We start from the raw sequence: 21614 nt of genomic DNA, 5'->3' as shown, positions 1-21614 counted from the left end.
ACACACATGCACAAACAGGATCATCCACTTATGGAAAGATATCAGAGGTAGGATGCCTGGTTTGGTGCAATAATCAAGGGCACATTGGCAGTGCCTAGGTAGTGAACTGACACCTCTCCAGCTAACAGCCCAATTTCCATACAGACCCTCCAGTTTCCAACCCTTGTCCCTACAGCCTGGGCTACTGCCACTGAGGCCCTAAATCCTGAAAGTTCCATTCAATGATTCACAGCAAACTCTGCTGCACCTGGGTGAGCTACAAGGCTATACCAGTTTGTTTTTTTAATTTCAGAGGAAAGCAACATAATGACATAAAGTTGTGAGTTAATACAGTTACAAACTATGTGTCTGAAATGACGTCATGAATTATAAATAAAGAGCTCTTGCAAAACTACTGAAGAGCTGTTTCTAATTTGGCAACAGCATGATGATATACATCTTTAGTCCACACCTTTTCAAAAAGACCATTTTAAAAAAGCAAGTAGAGGTATGAGTACATTCACATAATACAATCATAATGTGGGCAGCATTGTCAGCATTTTACTGCTTTATGAGAGTGTTTATCTGTGCACCACCCACAGGAAACTTTGAAGCACTACAATATACTCCTGTGAAGCTTCCAGACATTGTGGGTCTGATTCTATCAAACATCTACCTCTGGTTTCTCCCCACTCGATAACATCAAATGACACATCACGCTGGATGCCAGCCCTCCCCTTGTTTAATTACTGTGACTGTAAAGTGGGCGATCAAAGGTACCTGCTTGAGGTAGAGAAAATCCTGTGGCTGTAGTAGATGAAATTCCTCCTGCTCGTCTTTGGACGCTCCCATGAGCAGATAGTAGAACACGTGGTAGTTCCTGCAGGCCAGAGGTCACACAGAGCCAATACAGTCAGATACAATCAGACTTGTTATAGACTGAATATTTCACTCCACATGGTTTATATACACTGACTTCTTTGAGAGTGTTCTGCTTATGCCATACACCAGGAATGCAATAATAAAGAGTACTATGTGAATGAGGCATATTCCTGAGAGGGTATAAAATTCAGCCGGCTGAGCCTCCATCATACCTCTCATTCTTGTCTCTGGATACCACTCTGCACTTTTCCAGCAGGTATTTCTCAACAAACTGCCCTGCAAGAGAAAAAAACAAGAGGAGCATGATAACAAAACCTGTGAGGCTTTGGAAGGTTGGCTATCTTTGTCCAATGATAGAGCAAATGTTAACATACTGATAAATCAACCCAAACAACTGTTACTCTGCTACAGAAGGAAACACAGACAGTAGGTATGAAGACTCAAACATGAAGAGCCTTACCCTCTGATGACGCCGCCCTCCAGATAGTTGAGCTGGATGAACTTCCCAAAGCGACTGGAGTTGTTATTCTCTGCAGTCCTCGCGTTGCCAAAGGCCTGTTTGAGACACAGGGAACATAAGTTTTCACTAAAGTAAACAGAAGAGTTTGTGGGCATGTTTCTCACAGACGCTGGCTCTCGCACCTTGACACTGTAAACACAGAGCAGCTATCAAATAAATCTCTGACTGGGCACTGTGTCTGTAAACAACCTCATGAAACACTTGACTATCAGGTTTGTGGGATTCTGAATTAGGGCTGTTGTCGGTTATCCTCATTATCAATTCCTTATTTCTATAACTCATTCATTATTTTCTGTACCCATTGAGCAATCTCTGGTCTAAACAATGTTCTATGCTCTTAAAAAGTCTACCACAACTGTCCAGAGAGGTTGCACAATTCACATCAGATGAAGCTCTCTGCTTTCCCACAGATTAATTGATGCCAATGAAGTGATGAAAAAAACACTTTCATTTTTACTTACTCACTGCTCCTACTAGTGTATTTCTGAATCTGAATATCGTGATAAGGTTTCTTTTTCAGAACTCAAAATTAGTAAAGTATAAAATAAAATATTCTATTTTTTGAATGTGTTTTAGTTTATGTGTAATAGGTCTTAAATATATCAAATGTCACTTTCTCAAATAACTAATAGGAAATATCTAACTTTTTTTGTGATATTCAATTTTTTTGGTATGCACTAGTACATGATTATCGTACAACTCAACAATGTAATCATATATCATTTTTTTCTCACGTTGTTCAGGCCATCTTCCAAGTGCATTGGGGGGGTTAAATTGTTTGCTTTGTCAAAAACACAAAGGCATATCATTTAGAAATAAAAAGACAAAAGAAACAAGAAAATATTCACATAAAAAGGATGAATATAGACATTGTATCTTTTTCTTCACAACATCATAAAAGGAAGAAAGTTATTTAAAAACAAAAATGATGCTGAATCCTTTAACTGTCACAGGCCCACTCTGAACTAATTAGGCGTAAGCAGATCACAGGGTGCAGTATATAGAGACTATTGACTGATGTTGTTTTCAATAGCCGATGCTGATGCAAATAATGAGAGCAGGTCAAATGATGGCCAATATATATGCAGATTTCACGCTGTTGATAAGATAAAACAATTTAAAATATCAAAAAATGAGAAACAAAGCCGCTGAGCGTGGATGGAAATTTTGATAAATAAAAGTCAACCATCTGGAGGTATGAAATTAGAAAAATTACAAGGTAAAATTTAGGATAGAAAACAAAAAAAAACGTCAACAAAACGTAATTTATAATTACTTTACCCATGTAGAAATCTAATATACTTAACTCTTTTAGTTGATGGGTTTTTAACTAGATTCCTGAAGTAGAAAAATACACTGGGTGATGCTATAGATTTCAGAATATGACAGATATTATGTCAGAAGCAATACGAAACTGCATTATTCTAAACATCATAACAGAATATATAATAAACAGCAGCCTGAAAATGTTTTAGATTTGTTATGCTGTCACAGCCTTGTGAGCACAGGTATTTATCACCTCACTTTATCCACATAATTGATGATAATTAATTGGTCAACCTCTAATGGAAACATCTCAAATTGATCAGTTATACTACAAACTTGATAAGTTAGTTTTAACTATCTGATGCAAGGATGTTTAATATAAAAATACAATTTAAGTCACAATTTTTATTCACATCTCTTAAGTGAAACAGTTTGCCTTCAATTTAACACTGAGAGGAAGTTGTAGTGTATCCGCCTTCGTATGCTCTACAACTTTATCATCACCAGCAACACTAGGAGGCTCACACCTGTTCTACAACTGTATCAGTGAAAATGAAATGAAAAAAAATGATAGGATAATAAATGACGTTAGCTGCAGAGGAAACTTCTCACAATAGCAATGATTGTTTTGGTTACCATCAACAACATAAAACGACACCACCCAGTCCCTGGGTAAAATGACGCTCATCGGCTGCAGCTGACTGAGCCCATTTTAAGAATCCTTAAGGTAGCACTCTCCTTCATTCCAATGTGAGCTTTGCTGAGGGTCGTGTCTTAACAGGCCAGAGTGACGCCTGCACTGACAGTGAGCTACACCTGAACACTGTACTCAACCAACACAGGTGAAGCTTTGAATCGCTGGAATGTTCCTACCCGGTGCTCCTCTGCAAACACAGCACGAGATGTTTCAGACCTGGCTTTTATTTTTTTAGATAAGATCAATCACACTTATATGAAGCAGCTGAATGCAGCATGGTTTGGATGAAAGGCATGCAGAGAGAGGAGGGAAGATGGTATGTGGAAGAGGGGGAGAAACAGGTGTTTGCCACGTCCCACTCTGGGGGGCTGGACGGTCTGGTTGTCACTCTCTAAGAGGAGCTTCTGTTTCCTAACTGAGAAAAAATGACACACTGAAGAGGAACTTCTGAGCTCATTAAGTCAACAATTATCCCAGTTTATCACCGGGAGTCTGGCCTTCAAAAAAAAAGGCCAACAATGTGGTAAACACTAGCGGTGGCATGGAACAAGTGACAGTCCTGGAGCTGGCAGAATGAGCTGCGCCACTTCCCTTCCAAAATTATGCAATGCAGTGTGATCTTTCTGAAAAAGTTCCAACTTTCTTTGATTCTTACTTCTCAATTTAAGAATTCTGCTTTTTTTCATTAGCACCACTATGAATAAGTAGCTAAGTGGTTCACAATTGTTGGGTAAAAAAAGGGACTTGCAGATGGTGTCCTTGGGATTTGGTAACATAGTCGCATGTATCACAACACTGGATCAACTCCTGGCCATGACCATTTGTTGCATGTCTTCCCCAACTCTCTGCTCCCCATATTTCTTCTCTCTCTTTAGCTGTCCCATCATAAAGGCAAAAATGGCCCAAAAAATATAAGGTAAGAAAAAAATAAAAATAAATAATCAACAAGACATCTAACAAATAATGAAGTTTACTGTATGTATGTTCTACTGTGGCTCTTTCATTCAGTAGGTTTGGCAGCTCCAAAAAGCTCTCTGGTTGTGACTCATCATCATCAGCTGCAAATTGATAATCAGTGTATACGTAAAACAAATAAAAGATAGATTTTTAAAATTAAAATTTTAAAATAAATGACCTAAACATAATTTTTAATAGATCGTTTTGATGACTTTTTGTTTATGCCATGCGTTCCCCAACAATAACTGCAGTCCCCTTAACAATAAATCAACCTAAGATAAGTGGAAAACAGGATAAGGAGAGATGTAAATAATATGGAGCCATATCTTCAAATATTAACCCTGGGACTGTATTTCTGCTTTAAAAACTTGAACTGAAAGAACAGACGATCCTGGAGTCTGAATGAAAATGGAGAAGCAGAGACGGTTGCGTTTGCACGAGGAGAAAGAAAGAGAGCGAAAGGAGGAGGTTTATACTTGTTGTGTAGGTTTGCCAGCAGACCTTGCCGAGCCTGTTCTGACACGTTCCTTTTTTCTCTCTCCTCTCTGGTGTTCCCTTAGAGACAACGCCCTGCACATTCCCCCCCCCCCCCCCCCAGCTGCGGAGCTCAGCTCTCAGCTTCCTGGTTGCCAACACCCGACACAAACCTGGACTCAGGAAGCCATCGCACATGAAAGCAAGGTGCCATGATGCCATCACCTGCTGACTGTAGACTGAAGATCTTTTCTTGATCTGAAATCTCAATAACTTAAAACTCACTGATTTAAATTCTTCATATCTGACATGATTTAAAGATGCTTTGTTTTTATCAGTCAGAGGCTGTTTTCTTGCACCCGGGGGAATAACGTGCAATTTAAAAGACAAAGTAGAATTCAATCAACAGTAACAAGGGAAGGAGTGACACGTCTCTGATTTCAGATTAACAGGAACAATAACTTCAGGGTGTGACTCAATTACATGAAGGAAACCCCAAGATGGTGAGAGTGATTTTACAAAATACCCAAATTACAAAACCATTACATCTTAAAAGAGATCAACACATCAACTGACCCTCTTCAGTCTGAGCTCAGCCTCTATTGATATTCAGCTCTAGTGTAAACACTTGTGCAGGGCCTCCTCTTCTGTTGTTGTGGTGTGACCTCTGTCTACAGTTGACTTCTTCCTTATTTCTTTCTTTCAAATCACCCCTAAACCACATGACACTTCTTTTCCCACGTGCTAAATCTTGTCCTCTTTTAATCCCGGGAACAAAAAACACAAAATAACCGACAACCAGAAAGATCAGCTTTCAGGAGAAAAACACATGAGCTGTTGCGTATTTCAAGGAGTAACTTGTCAGACTTGTTCAGAAAGAGGAAGAATCTTTATCTAACTGCTTTCTGCCAACGCACAGGGCCCCTTGGGATTGAATGCATGTGTGTGTGGGTGTGATCAGTAACAGTGCGGGCCAGGATCCTTTGTGCAAAAGGTTAGCTGGTCTCTAGATGGACAGATAAACCATAATCTCCACACCTACTGTTCCTTCAAGATCTTCACGTTTGGTTCACTTGAACAGATTTCAACATGAATAGATAGACTTATTTGTCTCATAATGATTTTTTTGAGACCAGCTAACGCCTCGCTCCCACCTGCTGATTCTCTCCCGTGTTTTTGAGCACTAAAAACACACTTACATTATATCATTGTTGTTTTTCTCCCATAAAACAGTGTTTTGTTCAGTGTCAAGCAGGCAGATGTTCCCCCAAAAGAAGTATTTGACTTATTTTCAAATCAGTAATCATTTCAACACATTGTGTACTCTTAGAGACAAATGAAACAGAAAGCACACACATCAGGAAATGTAGGCAAATGTGTCTTCTGTTACTCATTGACACGGTTACTGTAGCACAACGCTCAAGTGTCAGCCAACAAAGAGACCTTTTACCGCAGATGTGCGAGAGTGAAACTGTGACATAGCAATGTGTGAATTCCCTGTTGATTGTGACGCTCTTTGATAGGAGGATTAAAAACACTGATTATTGGACATGTGACTGATCTGATTTAGAGAGTTCAGCACAGACAACACAGCTTTTCTGCTTCTTTTTCAATCTGCTGAATGTTTACAGATGAATGACTAACAGATTGTCTCTCAGTGAAAGCTAATGAGCTCATGTAGCATTTTTGTGGTTGTTGTTGATTACTCCGCAGGAAGTGTGAACAAATCATGCTGATGCATATTTCCTGTTCAAAGTGGGTTATATTTAAACTTTCTGTTTTTGAACAAGAATCTAAAACTAAGGGTTTACGAGACTAAAATGGGGAGTTGTATGAAGCAAATGCAGGTTCAGACTCTGCAGGATCAGACTCTGCAGGATCAGACAGTCAAAAGAAAGTCTCATTAACCCAGCGAACAGAAACTGCAGATGCAGACATCAGCAAATGCTTACGATCAGATGGTTAACATAATATGATTATCTATCTCTCAAATCCAACCACTGTCTGCGTCACTTCTGGTTTGTTGATGATATGCAAGTCAGTCTTTGTCAGGGTTGAAGACAGGCACGGAAGTTAACAGAAGGAAATGCCTTAAAATATTTTGCTAACTAAAAATTGGAGGGCTTAATTTGTGTGCTCTCAGGAACTATACATTTCTCACATCAGTCTCTGATGAACCTGATATTAGGTTTTTAATAAGATGTCCAGTCTTTGTGAGTAAAATAATAAAAAATATCTACCACCATTTTACAGAGATCATAGCAGGGTCTTCCAAATTTTATTTTATAAAACAAAATACATTGTGGGAGGCTACATTTTAAATGTTTTGAATGATAACTACATTCATCATTCTCTGTTTCCAGATTTTCTAACAGCAGTTTTTCCCTTTTTCTTCGTCTTTGAACTTACAGTCAAAAACAAGACACGAACAAGGTATGCTGGGATTGATAAAAGCTGCACGAACAATGAGAATCCTACACAATATTCCATCTTCTGAGTGCTTGCCGCTGGTGACTGATTTAAATATAGAGTTAGTTCAACCGGTCTACAGACTTACAAAGTTTGCATCTTTACATTACTCGTCTTGACTATCCAATAGTTATAAAAGAGCACAAACTTTAGATACATGGCTAATGGCTGACCGTTCACAAGCAGAGAAAAGAGGACAAAAGGGGGACAACAGTACAGAAACTAGCGAAAGAGGAAGAAACTGAAGAAAACAGGCACACACTGCAATATTGTATGGTTTTAGCAGAGTAACAGGACTGAGGGAGATGGAAAAAAAACAGAAAACTTACAGGAAGAAGACCTTATAGAGGTGCTGCTGTTACTTTCTAAATCTGTTATAATGCTAACAGGAAAATGCTAATGTTTTGATTTTACCATGAATAAAAATTTGAAGTTTGATGTGATTTCTGCTAGTAAAGCTGGCTGATGTGTAACCTTATACATTGGGCGCCATTGCTTAGCCGTTTAAGCATGCGCTATATACAGTACAGAGGCTATAGTCCAGTCTCAGGTTTGACTCCTGGCCTCTACCATTTGCTTTGTATCATCCACACTCTCTACTCCCCACATTTCGTGTCTCTCTCCAGCTTTCCTATCCAATAAAGGCAAAAATGTCTAAAAAACATAACTTAAAAAAAAGAAAACTTCAACATATATGAAAATGTGAATTGACCCCTAAGGATGATGAGAAGACCACCATCCCAATGGAACCACTATGGAACTGTCTTTTGCTACATCCATCCATTATCTTGACCGCTTATCCCGTTTTGGGATCATGGGGGGCTGGAGCCAATCCCAGCTGACTTAAGGCAGAAGGTAGGGTACACCCTAGACAGGTCGCTAACCTATCACAGGGCACTTTTGCTACATAAATATTCCAATTAAAAATAAATAAATCATCTTCAAAACATTATTCAGTCAACTTGTTTGTATTTTAAGGTGGTAGTCGAGTAATACATGAGATAACGTACAGTGAGCAGGCGAAATAGAACCCCTTCAGGGTGGACAAGACCTTTCCACTTCACATATGGATCCTGCTAACCCTGTCCTGATTCTAATTCACATAATCACTTGTTCACTGTACATCATCATTCATGTAAACCACATCTGCAATCCTTGAAAACGTCATCCTGTTCTTCATGCAACTTTAGATCAGGTTATCATAAGTTAGGGCCTCTGTGCATCAAGGAGTTTAAATAAATAAATAAATGAAGGGCTGTCTATTTGTGAGTTCACAACTCTTAAAAGGTGCTCATGTTGAGTTATCATCAGTCATTCTGATTTAATGATTTTCTATATAATTGAAATGTATTTCTTTAACGAATAGAGTGTTTTGAAATCCTTATTTGGAATAAGATCCTGCATCATCTTCTGCCTGAAAGCAGAAAATGATTGACAGTTTTCTCTACTTTTAACTCGAGTTCTTCTGTTGGACATTTTTAGATATGAATTTAGAAAGACCATGATTGTTTACATTTCTTTGTGTAGCACAGAAGGTGAAACCCACTTTCTCTAAAGCCTCGTTAATGCAAAGTTACGCATGAGGACCGCTATAATGAGTGTTTGTGGTTTTAGCAGGTGGCTGACTTCCCCTCACAGTGACTTACCTCCAGCACTGGTCCAGCTCCGAGGATGGTCCGTTTCAGCCCACTGGAGTACGACTTCTGGCTGAGTGCAGTCAGGCAGTGGATGAGATAACTGCTGCTTTCAGTCTTCCCCGAGCCACTCTCACCAGATATCACGATGCATTGGTTAACCTGCCTGTTCAGCATTGCCCTGAAAGCCACATCTGCTATGGCAAATATATGAGGGCTCAGTTTGCCCAGTGGCTGGTTCTCGTACATCTTGATGTACTTAGGATTGTAGTAAACAGGAAGGAACTTATTGGGGTTGAGGGCGATGAGGATGTTGCTGGCGTAGGTGTAGATTTTGAGCTTGTAGAAACGCTCACGTAGAGCATCCAGAATATTCTCCTCAGTTACATTTGGAGGTTACACAAATCATTATAGTCCTCTGTGCTGCTTTCTACTTGGTTGTCTCCATTGACAGCTTGTTGCAGGATGAAATAGTACCTTGGCTCTTTGGATGCCATTTCTGTGTGTTTGGTGGCCACAGTAGGACTCTCTCCAAAAGGGAGTCCCCTGCCTGTAGTAATCTCTCTTCTCTGCTGCTCTCCCTCACCTCCAGCAGGCAGTACTTCAGGCTGGTATCCAGGCCCAGAGTGATCGAAGCATTGTGGATAACTGTCCTTGTCGTGTCCCCGTAGCTGACCTGCAGGGGACAGTGAGAGGCTGTGTTCTGGGACAGCCTGGGGTAGATCTGCACAACACGGGCCTCTTCATCCTTTTTAGGGGCCCCGGCTCCATCTGTAGTGCTCATCCTGATACGCTGAAATACAGGCGGGCTTCAGCATAACGCACAGTGCCAACTCTATGCCAGCCTCCACTGTGGAAAAACGCAATGAATCAGAACAAGTACAATCTTAAAAAGAGGGAAAGAGCTGGGATCAATGTAATGGAAGTGACTTAACATTAGCTTTAATACTGCTTTAAACTATGTACATTTTTACATACTCTTCATAATCAAATTCACTATTTCTGGTATTAAATGAAAGTTGAAAACGCAGGGAGTATCTGATAGTCTACTTTGTACATGTGCATACCTTCATCTAAATTCCACACAACCCCCCCCCCCCCCCCCCCCCCCCCACAAATGACAAACACTAACAAAGTGTCAAACTGTACAAAATGTCAAAACAAGACTTACCTTACGATTTTAAACCCTCATTGCAGTTTAAAAAGTCGAAATACTCCTGAAAGCAAAGATGACAAGAGGATCTGTTTAGCACTTTCGAGAGTTGACGAATTCCAATCACAAGTTATGGGGAGAAAAAGTTTCCTCACCTGTGCTCCACGTAAAAGGTGAGTCAAAAAACTCCACTATGGCAGGTAAAACTGATGATCAGTAATTTCCAACTCTTGAGCCACGTTATTCCTCGTTTAAATCACAATATTTGAGGAATTTGAGGACTGATTTCTCTGCGTCGTCCTGGTCGAGGAGTTAAGTTAGGCTCACGTTACTTCCTAGATTTCTCCACAGACGCTCTGACACACTCAGCCCTTCGACGGTGTGAAAATAAATGGATACCTTTCCCTTCACTGACCTGAGAAATGTAAGAAGTCAGCCAGCAGGAGATAAAGCTGCTGAGAATAAAACACTACAGGGCTTTTAAAAGAAGCAGAGAAGGTGACACTTTCATTTTACCGAGGAGGAGAAGTTAATAAGGAGCGTTACGGGTGAACAGTTTAATTGAGCTCGTGTGTTATCATGGCTGGAATTTTGCAGTGATTGTGCCCCATGGTGGACAGATGAGGATTTACAACAAAAACTTGCAACATTACTTTATCGCATAAAATCTTTTTTATTTTATTTTTTAAATGATTCACAATTGTATTGCTTTTTTTCATTTTTTGCAACATTCACACATTTACAGAATTTCATAAACGCTCAGAACAGAAAAACATGGTTTATCTGCTTCAATCTCACAGTGTATAACATAACCCGACCCGACCCGGATCCTTAGGTCAGCAGGTGGAAGTCTTTTAAATGTACCCAGAGTCAAATCAAAGTCTGGTGAAGGAGCCTTTAGTAACTGTGGTCCATCTTTTTGGAACAAACTGCCTGCTGACCTCAGGTCCATAACAACTGTCTCCACTTTAAAAAAAATCAATTATATCAATCAATATTGCTAATTGCTATTGCTATTCAATCAACAAACAGGAAAGAAAGAAAAATAAATAAACAAACAAACAAAATTTCAATAAAAATAATGATAATGAAAATAAACAAATAAACACAAGTACATTTTTTTTTAAAAGGGAAAAAAAAAACAAAAACAAAAAAACAACAACATGAAATTACAATTTCATACTGGACATACTATCACATAAAATCTTGAGTGGAAAAAGTTGGCTTCTCTTCTGATTAGGTGGCAGTAGCAGTGAAACAGCGTAAACATTGAAACACATTCAAAATGTTGCTGAAGACTACAGAAATAAAGATAGACTTCAAGTTCTACTAGTCAGATTTTATCTACACATTTTATGCAGAGTTGTCCATCCCAGTATAGTATATACACTGTATTATTGCTTGTGATTTGATTCATGATGGATTAGTGTGAACACCTATTTAATGATTTAGCTTGTAACCGATGGGCCATGTTGACTACTTGGTATAGCTTGTCAATATTGCCCCAGGAATAATAAAGTCTGGTCTTATAAAGGGAGTACATAATAATGTATTCTTCATTTTACATTATTAATGTGATTTGGCATAGTAACTGAAAATATAGGTACAGCAACATAGTAGCTTAAGTGATGAAATAAAAAAAAAGTGGAGTGGAAGTCTATTATTTCTTTCAGAAACATGGAATAGAAGTGGATGTCAGTAGACAACAGGAACAGGCCATGCATCTAAAGTATGTGTATCTATCTATTTTATACAGTCTATGGTATCTGTCTGACAACTGTGCTTTGGTGAATGTAATTTTATCCTGACATGAACCCAAATGTGATTTAGAGATAGGATACTCGTGTTTCATCCTATATCTAATTTAATATACAGTATATATATTCCAAAGACCTTTACTCTACCATGATTCAGCAAGACTGTTATTCTTTTAACAATCAATTTGATATCTACTCCTCAGAAAAACATGTACATTTAAGTATTTCAAAACAAAGCAAGTTGTAAGAGATAGGACTACTTTCCCTTTTACTTACTATTATCATAAGACATTTAGTTTGTGTAGTTGATGGATACAATAGAAGCTAATGTAGTGTGATTGGAAGCTTTTTATGGTGGCCCTAAAGGGCAAAACACAATAACATTCCAGGCAACGTGACGACATTACAGAAAACACAACATTTCACAAAACTTCAAGGGTAGGGACAACACTTCTTTTTTCTGATTGGACATATTTTTGTCAATTCTTGTTTTTGTTACTGCTACTCATCTGAGTCCCTGCACAAATTTTAAACTGAGGAATATTTCGATAAAGGATACATATGTAATGTAGCCTAATACTCCTTTTCAATCGCTGTAAAGCACTGTAAATTGCATTTGATTTGTATGAAAATTGTTCTATAAATAAAGCTTGATTGATTGATCGATTTAGCCATACCAGAGTTAGCTATGAGCTAATTTATATCTGTAGCCCCTGGGCAGGAGACAGAGACAAAGCCTCTGTTAAATACAAGTAGGACACCATAAAAGCTACACAACCGCACATTATCACTATACAACAACAGGTACCTTCACAGTGACATTAACAGTACAATGTAAACATATTAAAGGCTAAAAGTACTACACTTTAATAACAACTACATAATAGTGCATAATCACTACACAGCACATACAGATAGAAAAGGCTGAATGTATTATGGTATACCAGCTACATAACAACATCTGCTGCTTCAGTAGCAACACCATGAGCAGAGCACTTTGCAACTTCAGCAAGTTACTGTGGCAAAGAAACACTTCCTTTTAACAGGCAGAGATCTCGAGCAGAACCAGACTCATGATGAACAGCCATCTGCTGAAACTGCTGGGTTGGAAAGAGGGATAGAAGGAGATACATAGAGAGAGATGGAGACAGACAACAACAACAGCAACTTTTAATTTTGTTTCTGGTAACTATAGAGTTCTTACAAAGAAATGGGTAAAAAAACAGGTTTGACTATTTTTATTGTTTTTTACATCATATTTTATTCTGAAAGACAACCTGGAGTACTACACATAAACACAACAAAACACAGCACATAATGTCCAGATGAGGCACAATCAGAAAGAAAAGAAAAAAACTTAAAATTTATATTTAATCAGATATAAGTCTAAGGCAGAAACCAAAACAAAACCAGCTAAAGAAAATGATACAGAAAACCAAAATTTTTAGAAGGCTGCCTGATACTTACGTTTGACTGCATCATCTTGTTATATTGAGTGCAGGTATTTTAGCCCTCATGAAGACAACACTGCACACATTCAGTAATGATCAAAAAAAACTTCAGTTTAAAGTGCCATGTATTCCATATGAAATAATTGATTGGAATTGTATAACATCCTGGTTCAACACACCAGTGTTCTTTTCTTTTTAAGCTTCAGACTTTATTAATTTTTGCACGTCTTGCAAATTTTGTAATAAATGAGTCCATAAGAAGATGACCCAAGGTGAAAAGTAATTGTTCAAACTGCACCTCAACATCTGAGGGCATCCAAAATCAATAAAATGTCTTCTGATGATCAGTTTTGCTTATGCTAATACAGCGCCTGTCCGTGCAGGTTTATAATGACTGCAGAGGCGGTGAGCCCGTGTTTCCCAATTTCGCAGACACTCTGACAGCTTATTATAGTGTGAGGAATGAAGAGAGGCAGTGTAAAGTGTTACTCAGCACAAATCAGCTGCTGCTGATAACCGCTACCTGCAGAGGCAGCCAGATTCACCCACAGTGGGACACAAATGAGGACACACATATACCGATGCAGACACACGCACACACACATCTTTTTTGTGTCAGAGTTGCAAATTCATCACTTCTGCCAAATTATCCTCTGATAAAACATGCTTGTGGTCATTTCTGATTATTATTAAAATGAGGATAATGATGTTAACAAGCTGGTTATAATAGATGTCACTCTTGTTCCTGCTGGACTGAGCCAGTTCTGCAAAGACACACTGAATCCAGTTCAGTAGGCACAGGAGGGCACAACTGAAAAAAGTCCAAAATGTCCAAAGTGTCTAAAAAATGGCTGAAAACACAAAACTGACAAATTAAGGGTTCCAGTTTGACTCTGCAAGGCAAGAATGACACATTGAGCATGATTTTATTGCCCTAAATTGTCATTATTTTGTATAATATACATCTTTAAGACATACAATTTATCAAAAGTAATAAGATGGGCTTGGAAATAAATGTTTGACAAAGGAAATGAGTATTACTTTTCATAAATCCACCCAAATAAACCGTCTGTCATTCAAAGTTGCCCTTCCTTCGTCTCCCTCTTCATAAAGCTGCTATAAATCAGGCAAAGTTAAATACTGTACAGTGTCTGGACATGCAACGACTTTTACAGCATTCCTCCATTACTTTACAGTACAGGTGGCTCTGACGTTTTTAATTCCACACATCTGTCTTCCCTCACCTCTCTGCTCAGGGTCGTCCGGGGCTCTCAGGTGTGCTGGAGCTCATTCTTTCATGTCAGACACTGAACTTAGCCACTGTGAACAATTCCTGTTTGGTTCAATGCTCACTAATGAGCTAAGTTCTGCATCTTTAGAAAAGTCATCCCTGGGCGGCAATCGCAGCAGGAAATCTGAGCGTTGTGTCTCGTTCTGCAGAAGAGATACGAGTAGCAAAATTAAACACATTTAGTTGAGATCATGGGTTTAATGGATGTCGCAATCAGGCTCATTCCTGTGAAAGTAATAATATCTGCTGCTCTCATGCTGTGGTTCATACAAATGAGAAATCCAGGTTCACTGTGGGAAAAGAAGTCATTACATTTGGAAAAAACACAATATAATTTGCTCGTAAAAACAATCTGTATTCGTCTAATATATTTTACTCGCCACTGATATGCGAGTAGAATATGTGGCGACAGAAGATGAGTGGTTGGATTAAGTGTTAGACCACAGTTTATTACTTTCAAATGCAATAACTGAATAGCTGTTTTTATTACATGCATGACTTTGCCTTACATCACTTCTCAAGTCCAGCAGTAAAAGAAGACTCAAGTGTTTGGATACTTTACTGAAAGTAAAGTGAAAAAGCCCTAGTATGGGAGCTCTAAGCAGACATGCATCTATATTTAACAAGTTAATTTCAGCTGTTTTCTTGAGCTCTTGATTTAACTTCATATGATCATAACTTGTAGATCCTGTGTTGTAAAAGCACAAATCTATCATAGAGATAGGCTTAACTTACCTCATTAATGTGGACAATGGCAGCATGACAAGTCGTGATCTGGTTTGTCGCAGTGACCAACCTGTTGTTTAGCTGATCACCAGAAAATTACCATGTTGCAGAAGAAAATAAGCTTAGCTATCTCGGGATATAAAGGGAGAACCATCTTATTATTGGGAGACAATTGAAGTGAACTTCTTATCTTGGAAGAACGTCATTCAGTTTCTGTTTAAAGCACTTGTGAGGAGTTTTTAGCAGGTAATGAACCACTGAAAAAATTACTGATGCCTCTACATGACCAACAAAAGCAAACAAGGCCCTCAGTGACAAGACTGACTAATGCTCTGTTGTAATTAAAAGTGCCTGAAACAGCTTGAAAAAAGCTTTTCAAAAGTATCTGAGCCAAGGATTCATTGTGAGCTACACGTTAGCCCTTTAAAATATAAGGAGTGAACATTTTGTCAAAAAACACCTGTGACGCATGGATAAGATAAAATCAACAAAGAGTGAATTTAACCCGTTTTGTCCACAGGGGGCGCCAAATCAATGCAACCTGAAAGTTGCTTACAGGAGCTTTATCAAGGGTTCAAAAAAATGTGACACCAAAGTGCACATTAGAAAAGTAAATGACTCATGCTGCTCAGTATTTTATGATTTATTCACTTGTAAAAGCTGCAACTGAACATTGCATGGATCTTTATAATGTATTGAATTTTGAAGGATTTTTTCTTTGTCATCTGTTTAGCAAGAATAGCTTTCACATCAATGTTGTGAGAAAAGTCATACTCAAGTAGAACCTCAAAATAAATATCCATAGTTTGCATGTTACTTTTCACCATTGTTCATATGAGACAATTAAAGTAGGAATCGGTAGTGATTCAAGCCAAGATGCAGGCCTCAGCTTTCAGGAGACTATTAAGAGAAGGTTTTCTATACTGAATGTCGATGACATGATCACTGGGTTTTTGTGGGCTTTAAATGCTGATATCAGCTTTCTCTTCTCACACTGGATATATTTCTCTCTCTCTCTGTTTGGCTGTGAAGTGTCTCTGCCTTCATCGTTTGTACTCAGATAGTTTGTCTGAGCCTCAGGACACACGGGCTCAGTTTTCAGAATAAACTGTTAGTCTGCCCAAACTAACAGCGGTTTCATGACATCACTGCTCAGTGGAAAACAAGTAGCTCTCACGTTCATGCCGCCTTGATCTCGAGCCCTACAGAAAAATTGTGCACACACAGCTATTGATTGTGTCTTGATATCCCGCGGTGTACCCCTCTCTGGTCAAAGAAATGGTAAAACATCAACTGCACAAGTCATATGATCCTACCTAGGCTCTTTTTTTTTATCCAATTTGATGTTAAAATGTGAAGAAAATAACACTTTTACATGTCTTTCTCTCATTACACATTCATTGTCTTTATCCCAAAAACACTCTGTCCACAGGATGACTTGGATTTCACACTCTCTCGGTGGCACAAATCTTGTAAACACAACCCAAGAGTTGGCTTATAATTTCAAAGGTATCAGTGTCCAAGTTACCTGAGCTCTGCTGCCATTATGTCATTTTTCACCCTGTTTCAGGAGAAGAAAAGGCAGCTGCAGCCTTTGTCATCCCGCCACCTCCTTCTATTTCCCTGTGGAGAAGGAGTGTGATGATCCATTTTGGGAAAAACAAAGCCTCCACTATCCCCTATGTACATGACTTTATCCAACCAACTTCTTAGGACTTGTTCGGCGCAGGTAATGGAGGAAGATGGGGAGGTTATTTTAAGAAAAGGTGAGTGTAATTGGGAGAAAAGGGAAAGATAGAGAATAGGGGGACGGAAGAACAAGACGGCCCAATCTAAAACAGTCTATACAAGCGATAATGCAGCAGATATATCTCCATATTAGACTCACTTAAATGCATTACAGTAACCAGAGATCAGATGCCAGCCTTCATGCAACTTTTCTTAAAAGTGCCTGTAAATGTTTAGAATTCAAACTTACCTGTTTATGGTTAAAAAGGTGGGATATTGAGACATATTGAGGCCCCTTAGTGTTGTTAAACCCGATCGCTCTCTGCTGGTTTCTGTTGCATGTTCTTAACAAGACAGCGCTGCTTTCTGCTCCTCAAGCTGCTCAGAGCGAGGTGTGGGTGAGCGAGGGTGGTTAGCATGTGAGAATAGAGAGAAGGCACAAAAGGGGAGGAGGAAGGGAGGGATGAAGGGAGAGAGGATGATGGGACAGGTGTGGAATTTACACACCCTGCTGGTAACGCGCACTATTGGCATATTTGTTTCAGCCTGATGAGTCACCCTTGTGACGGTGGGGGTGAAAGAGATGTGGGTTTGTGAGTGAGAGGGAAGCACAAACAGAAATAGAAAGGAATAAATTATCTGCAGGTTGTTTCATTGTTTTAGTCAGGTTTCAGTCGAAAACATAGTTTCTCTCAACTCTTTATGGAAGCTGCATGAACTATGTTTTCTGAGCATGATACCAAAAAATGTCAAAGGGGAAAAGGGAAAGAGAAGAAAGCTATCCACCAAATATGTTTGTTATGGATGGCCAACACAGCATAATCAGGAGCCCTTTGAACATTTATCTTCATTCTGCTTGATTTAAGTATGTTTTCACTGCAAAATGAGAGGTACATTAATAAAAACCTCAATAAAACATAATATCACAATAGAAGCACAGCGTGTCGAAGCATAAATTTAATTTCAAGTTAAGTCAAAGATATGAGATACAATAACTATTGCAAATAATGTGAAGAGAGAAGAGCAGTTTCTAAAAGCTATATCAATTACTTTCAATGTAAACAATGCACAACAAAGTGATATTCATTCTTGTACTTGGGGCTTGAATGTAAGGTCAAAGTGCGCATATTGTATAACAATGAACAGAATAACATGTACTTTGAAAAACAAGCTGAATGCCTTTGAGGGAAACTGGAAACACTTAAAGGCTTTATAAAATATGGATATATGAAGAGCTTCTGCAGGAGGATGTCTCAGGGTAAGAACTCTTAAGAATGAATGGTAATCCTCTGAAGTGGATGAAGGCAAGATTTGAAAATGTTTAAGTTTTTGTTTATGTGTATATATGCATATGGGTATGTACAGTATGTGCATGTAAGTAGGTAACATTTGATCATATATTTTGATTAGAGAAGCATTGTATGTTTATGTGTGTATGTATGTTCACGCTCTGGTCTTGCACTCAAAAATATGTCTAATCTCCTCACCTCATATGTGCATGGAGGTAACTTGAGGTCCTCAGCCGAGGCTCTGCTCACCATTCCACAATCGAGGCTGGGGACCAAGGTGACCGGGCCTTTAGATGTGTTTTTTTAGGAGATTTTATCTGCATGTTTCAATCATCCTGATGGTGCTTTTATTCTGTTTTAGACAGTATAGAATTTGATATGTCATATATCATATATTTTCTCTTTTAATATCTTATCTTTAGTTGGTTTTATTTTCATTCTATTGTTGTTGGATTTATATATATTTTTAACTTGTTTTATTCCTTTTTATCTTTCCTTGTCTACCTTTTTTTTACTTACTTCTCATTCTGTATTTTTTTGGCTATTATGTTGGTTAATTCCAGGCTGTATTGTTCTAATTTTTGAAATTTTCTAAAAGTATTCCTCACATTTCTACTTTACTTTCTTTTATTTTTTTTCTCCTTTGTAAAGCATGTCGTAACCCTGTTTTGAAAAGTGTTATACAAATAAAGTGTATTATTCTTTTTCTTATTATTCTTATTATTCTTATTATTATTACTATTATTACTATTATTACTATTATTACTATTATTATATTAGTGGGTATGGAGCAGGTATAGAACATATTTGTTTATGTGTGTTGAAGTTTAAAAAACCTTGCAGTGTATTGTATTTAATTGTTATACTGGATATGTTTAAAATTTAATAAAAACACTATAAAAAAGGAGAATCAAAGTAATAAAGCAGAATTTTGAGCATTTGATAACAGAATCTGTTGATCTTTAATGGATAAATCTGATGCTTTTCTTAATGTGCAAGCATAAAATCCCAAGTGAAGCAGTATGTGATAAATAAAAGAACTGATCCCTCGGAATTATTTTTGTGAATCTGAAGCCTGATTGAGATGATTCCTCTGTGCCATAGAGCTCTATTGTGTCAAAAAGCTCAAAGCTCCGGTTAGGAACTTTGAGTTTGTGTTTATTTTGGCTCCCCCTGTGGAAAAAGCTGTATCTGTTTACTGATTGGTCCTGTTTATGTGTTAGTAGTTTTGGACAAGAAATCTTTCACTGCTGCTTTTTAATGGTCTGATGTATTACTCAATGAGAATCTTTGCCAGGCAGGCTATTTCTGCAGTGTGCTGTTTACTTTGACACCTACCCCTCTGCAGTGGTTTCAGGCGTTAAATATTACTACATGGAAATACTAAGTCTTGTTACTGATGATCTTGTTTGCTTTTGTGTGTCATGGAGATGCATTCATATTAATTTCAGTCTACTTCATAGCCAGCTAAAAACTCCATGTATTAATCACACTGCTGAACTGGGTGACATGCTTCTCAATATAGAGGAGATGGGCACTTTACTTTCTTTTGTGTTGATACTATAATCTCTCCTGCTGCCAAAGTCAAGATTTGGTTCTAGGTTAACAGAGTCAGTTAATTGAAGTATAACCTCATCTTTATCAGAGATGGAAGGATGAAACAAACTGAAGTGTGTTCCTTAAGTTGGTTCTGAGTACATTTCTTTTTGGGAAATGTATCCAGTAAGAAAAAACTTAAAATGCTATTCTTTCAAAGTACATATTATATAATTATTTGGTCCTTAGTTTGTTCCTCTATTTAATGACCATGATTCATAAAAAAGTCACTAATCTCAGTAAATCACTCCTGAACTTTTTGTTTCTTCATCCTCAAACACCAACCCATACTCTGAGGTGTTTTTCCTTGCAAACTGTCCCATTGTTACAAAGCAAAAGAGGATGAAAAACTTTCACCCTCCATCACGCAAGGGCTTTCATGTCCGTCATCATACCCTCCATGCACGTTCTGCCCTCCCTCCATCAGGATGATTGTTTTGATTTGACGGCTGTTACACGATACCCGCGTTTCCATACATGGTTGCTACATGTCACTGTCCCTCTGCAGCCTTGTCTCAAATTGTTTTCCTCTCCTCGCCTTTTAAGAGCACTCTGCAGCACACTCCTCTGTGGCCCCTAATGCACCCAGTCCATTTAGCAAGGCGGAGCTGTGAAACCCAAGATCACAGCCACGGTCAAAAACAATTTCACCCTCTGATTGAGCCAATATCCACTTTACATTTTAAGGAGAAACAAAGCCTGATTTGTGTTACTGTACATGTACTTTTACAAGTTCTTTATCTGTTGCAAAAACTTCTGAGACTAATTGTCAGATTTCTATCCAGTCCCAAGAGTTTTGTATTAATCCCAAGTACATTTTAGTCTTTCTTGACCCCATGACCCCAAATTCTGGCAAAAAACCCCAAATCACTGGACAACAACAAACACTTTCTCAGCTACCATTTCTCATGGGTCATTGTTCTGAAGTAAGAGTTGCCCTGAGAAAAAAAAGAGGTGAGGCGGCTTCTTGTGAAACCAGATCCAGCCTGGAGTGATGGGCAGTGCATGGTGGGAGTTCTGGATGCATTAACCCAGGCTAATGGGCTAGCTGGCTCCAACAGGCCTGACTGTCCATTATGTTTGGCTATGGCTGGAAGAGTTTGAAGCTAAACTGTCTTTTGGACTGCTCTGATGTCCAACAACCACTTTCACTCTTGCGTTTTACCAATGTCTCTGATCTTTGAATTTAGAAAAAGTATAATTTATAGTGGACTAAGAGGAGGTTTGGTATTCTGTTGCAAGGCAGGCAACAGGTAAGCTGTTGAGATCTTTAGTGATGGTAATCTTGTTCTGTGTATTGGTCCATCAATCTGGTTCGGACTGTAATTACCTTAAAAGCAATTTCAGGAGTTTTCAGCAGATTTTGTTGAAGAATAAAGCGGTTGATACTTCTTGTTTTGTCTTGAATATTTCTTGAGATATTTGGCTTATATAACCTAATAGCCTATCATGTCCCCTCAAATATGAATTTTTAATCAGTTTATGGATCTCTTCATTTTTCAACCTTTGCCATCATACATTTCCCCTCTAGTGTAGGTGTAAAACTTTGGCTGTAAACTTATATATATATATATATATATATATAAGTTTGGACACACCCTCTTGTTGAATGGGTTTCATTTATTTTAATTATTTTCAACATTGTAGATTAATACTGAAGACATCAAAACTATGAAATAATCTGGTTTTGCCATAAAATGGATTACAACACTTGTCAAATAGGGCTATCCATTGTTGACTAACCC

General features: G+C 38.3%; 1 protein-coding gene across 1 annotated transcript in view; it reads right to left on the bottom strand.

The window, feature by feature from the left end:
• The window catches only part of myo9b (myosin IXb), a 33471-nt gene extending 23809 nt beyond the window's left edge, over nt 1-9662 (bottom strand). Inside the window, exons 1-6 of the mRNA XM_034702847.1 lie at nt 9465-9662; nt 9016-9253; nt 8891-8918; nt 1322-1416; nt 1074-1137; nt 760-859 (exon numbers count right to left, since the gene is read on the bottom strand). Coding sequence (XP_034558738.1) covers nt 760-859; nt 1074-1137; nt 1322-1416; nt 8891-8918; nt 9016-9253; nt 9465-9662 — 723 coding nt within the window. The remainder of the gene's footprint in view (nt 1-759; nt 860-1073; nt 1138-1321; nt 1417-8890; nt 8919-9015; nt 9254-9464) is intronic.
• Between the last annotated feature and the right edge of the window lie 11952 nt (nt 9663-21614).

The sequence above is a fragment of the Notolabrus celidotus genome, chromosome 15 (genome assembly GCF_009762535.1).
Source record: "Notolabrus celidotus isolate fNotCel1 chromosome 15, fNotCel1.pri, whole genome shotgun sequence".
Classification (NCBI taxonomy): Eukaryota; Metazoa; Chordata; class Actinopteri; order Labriformes; family Labridae; genus Notolabrus; species Notolabrus celidotus.
This window is presented reverse-complemented; position numbering and strand designations above follow the sequence as displayed.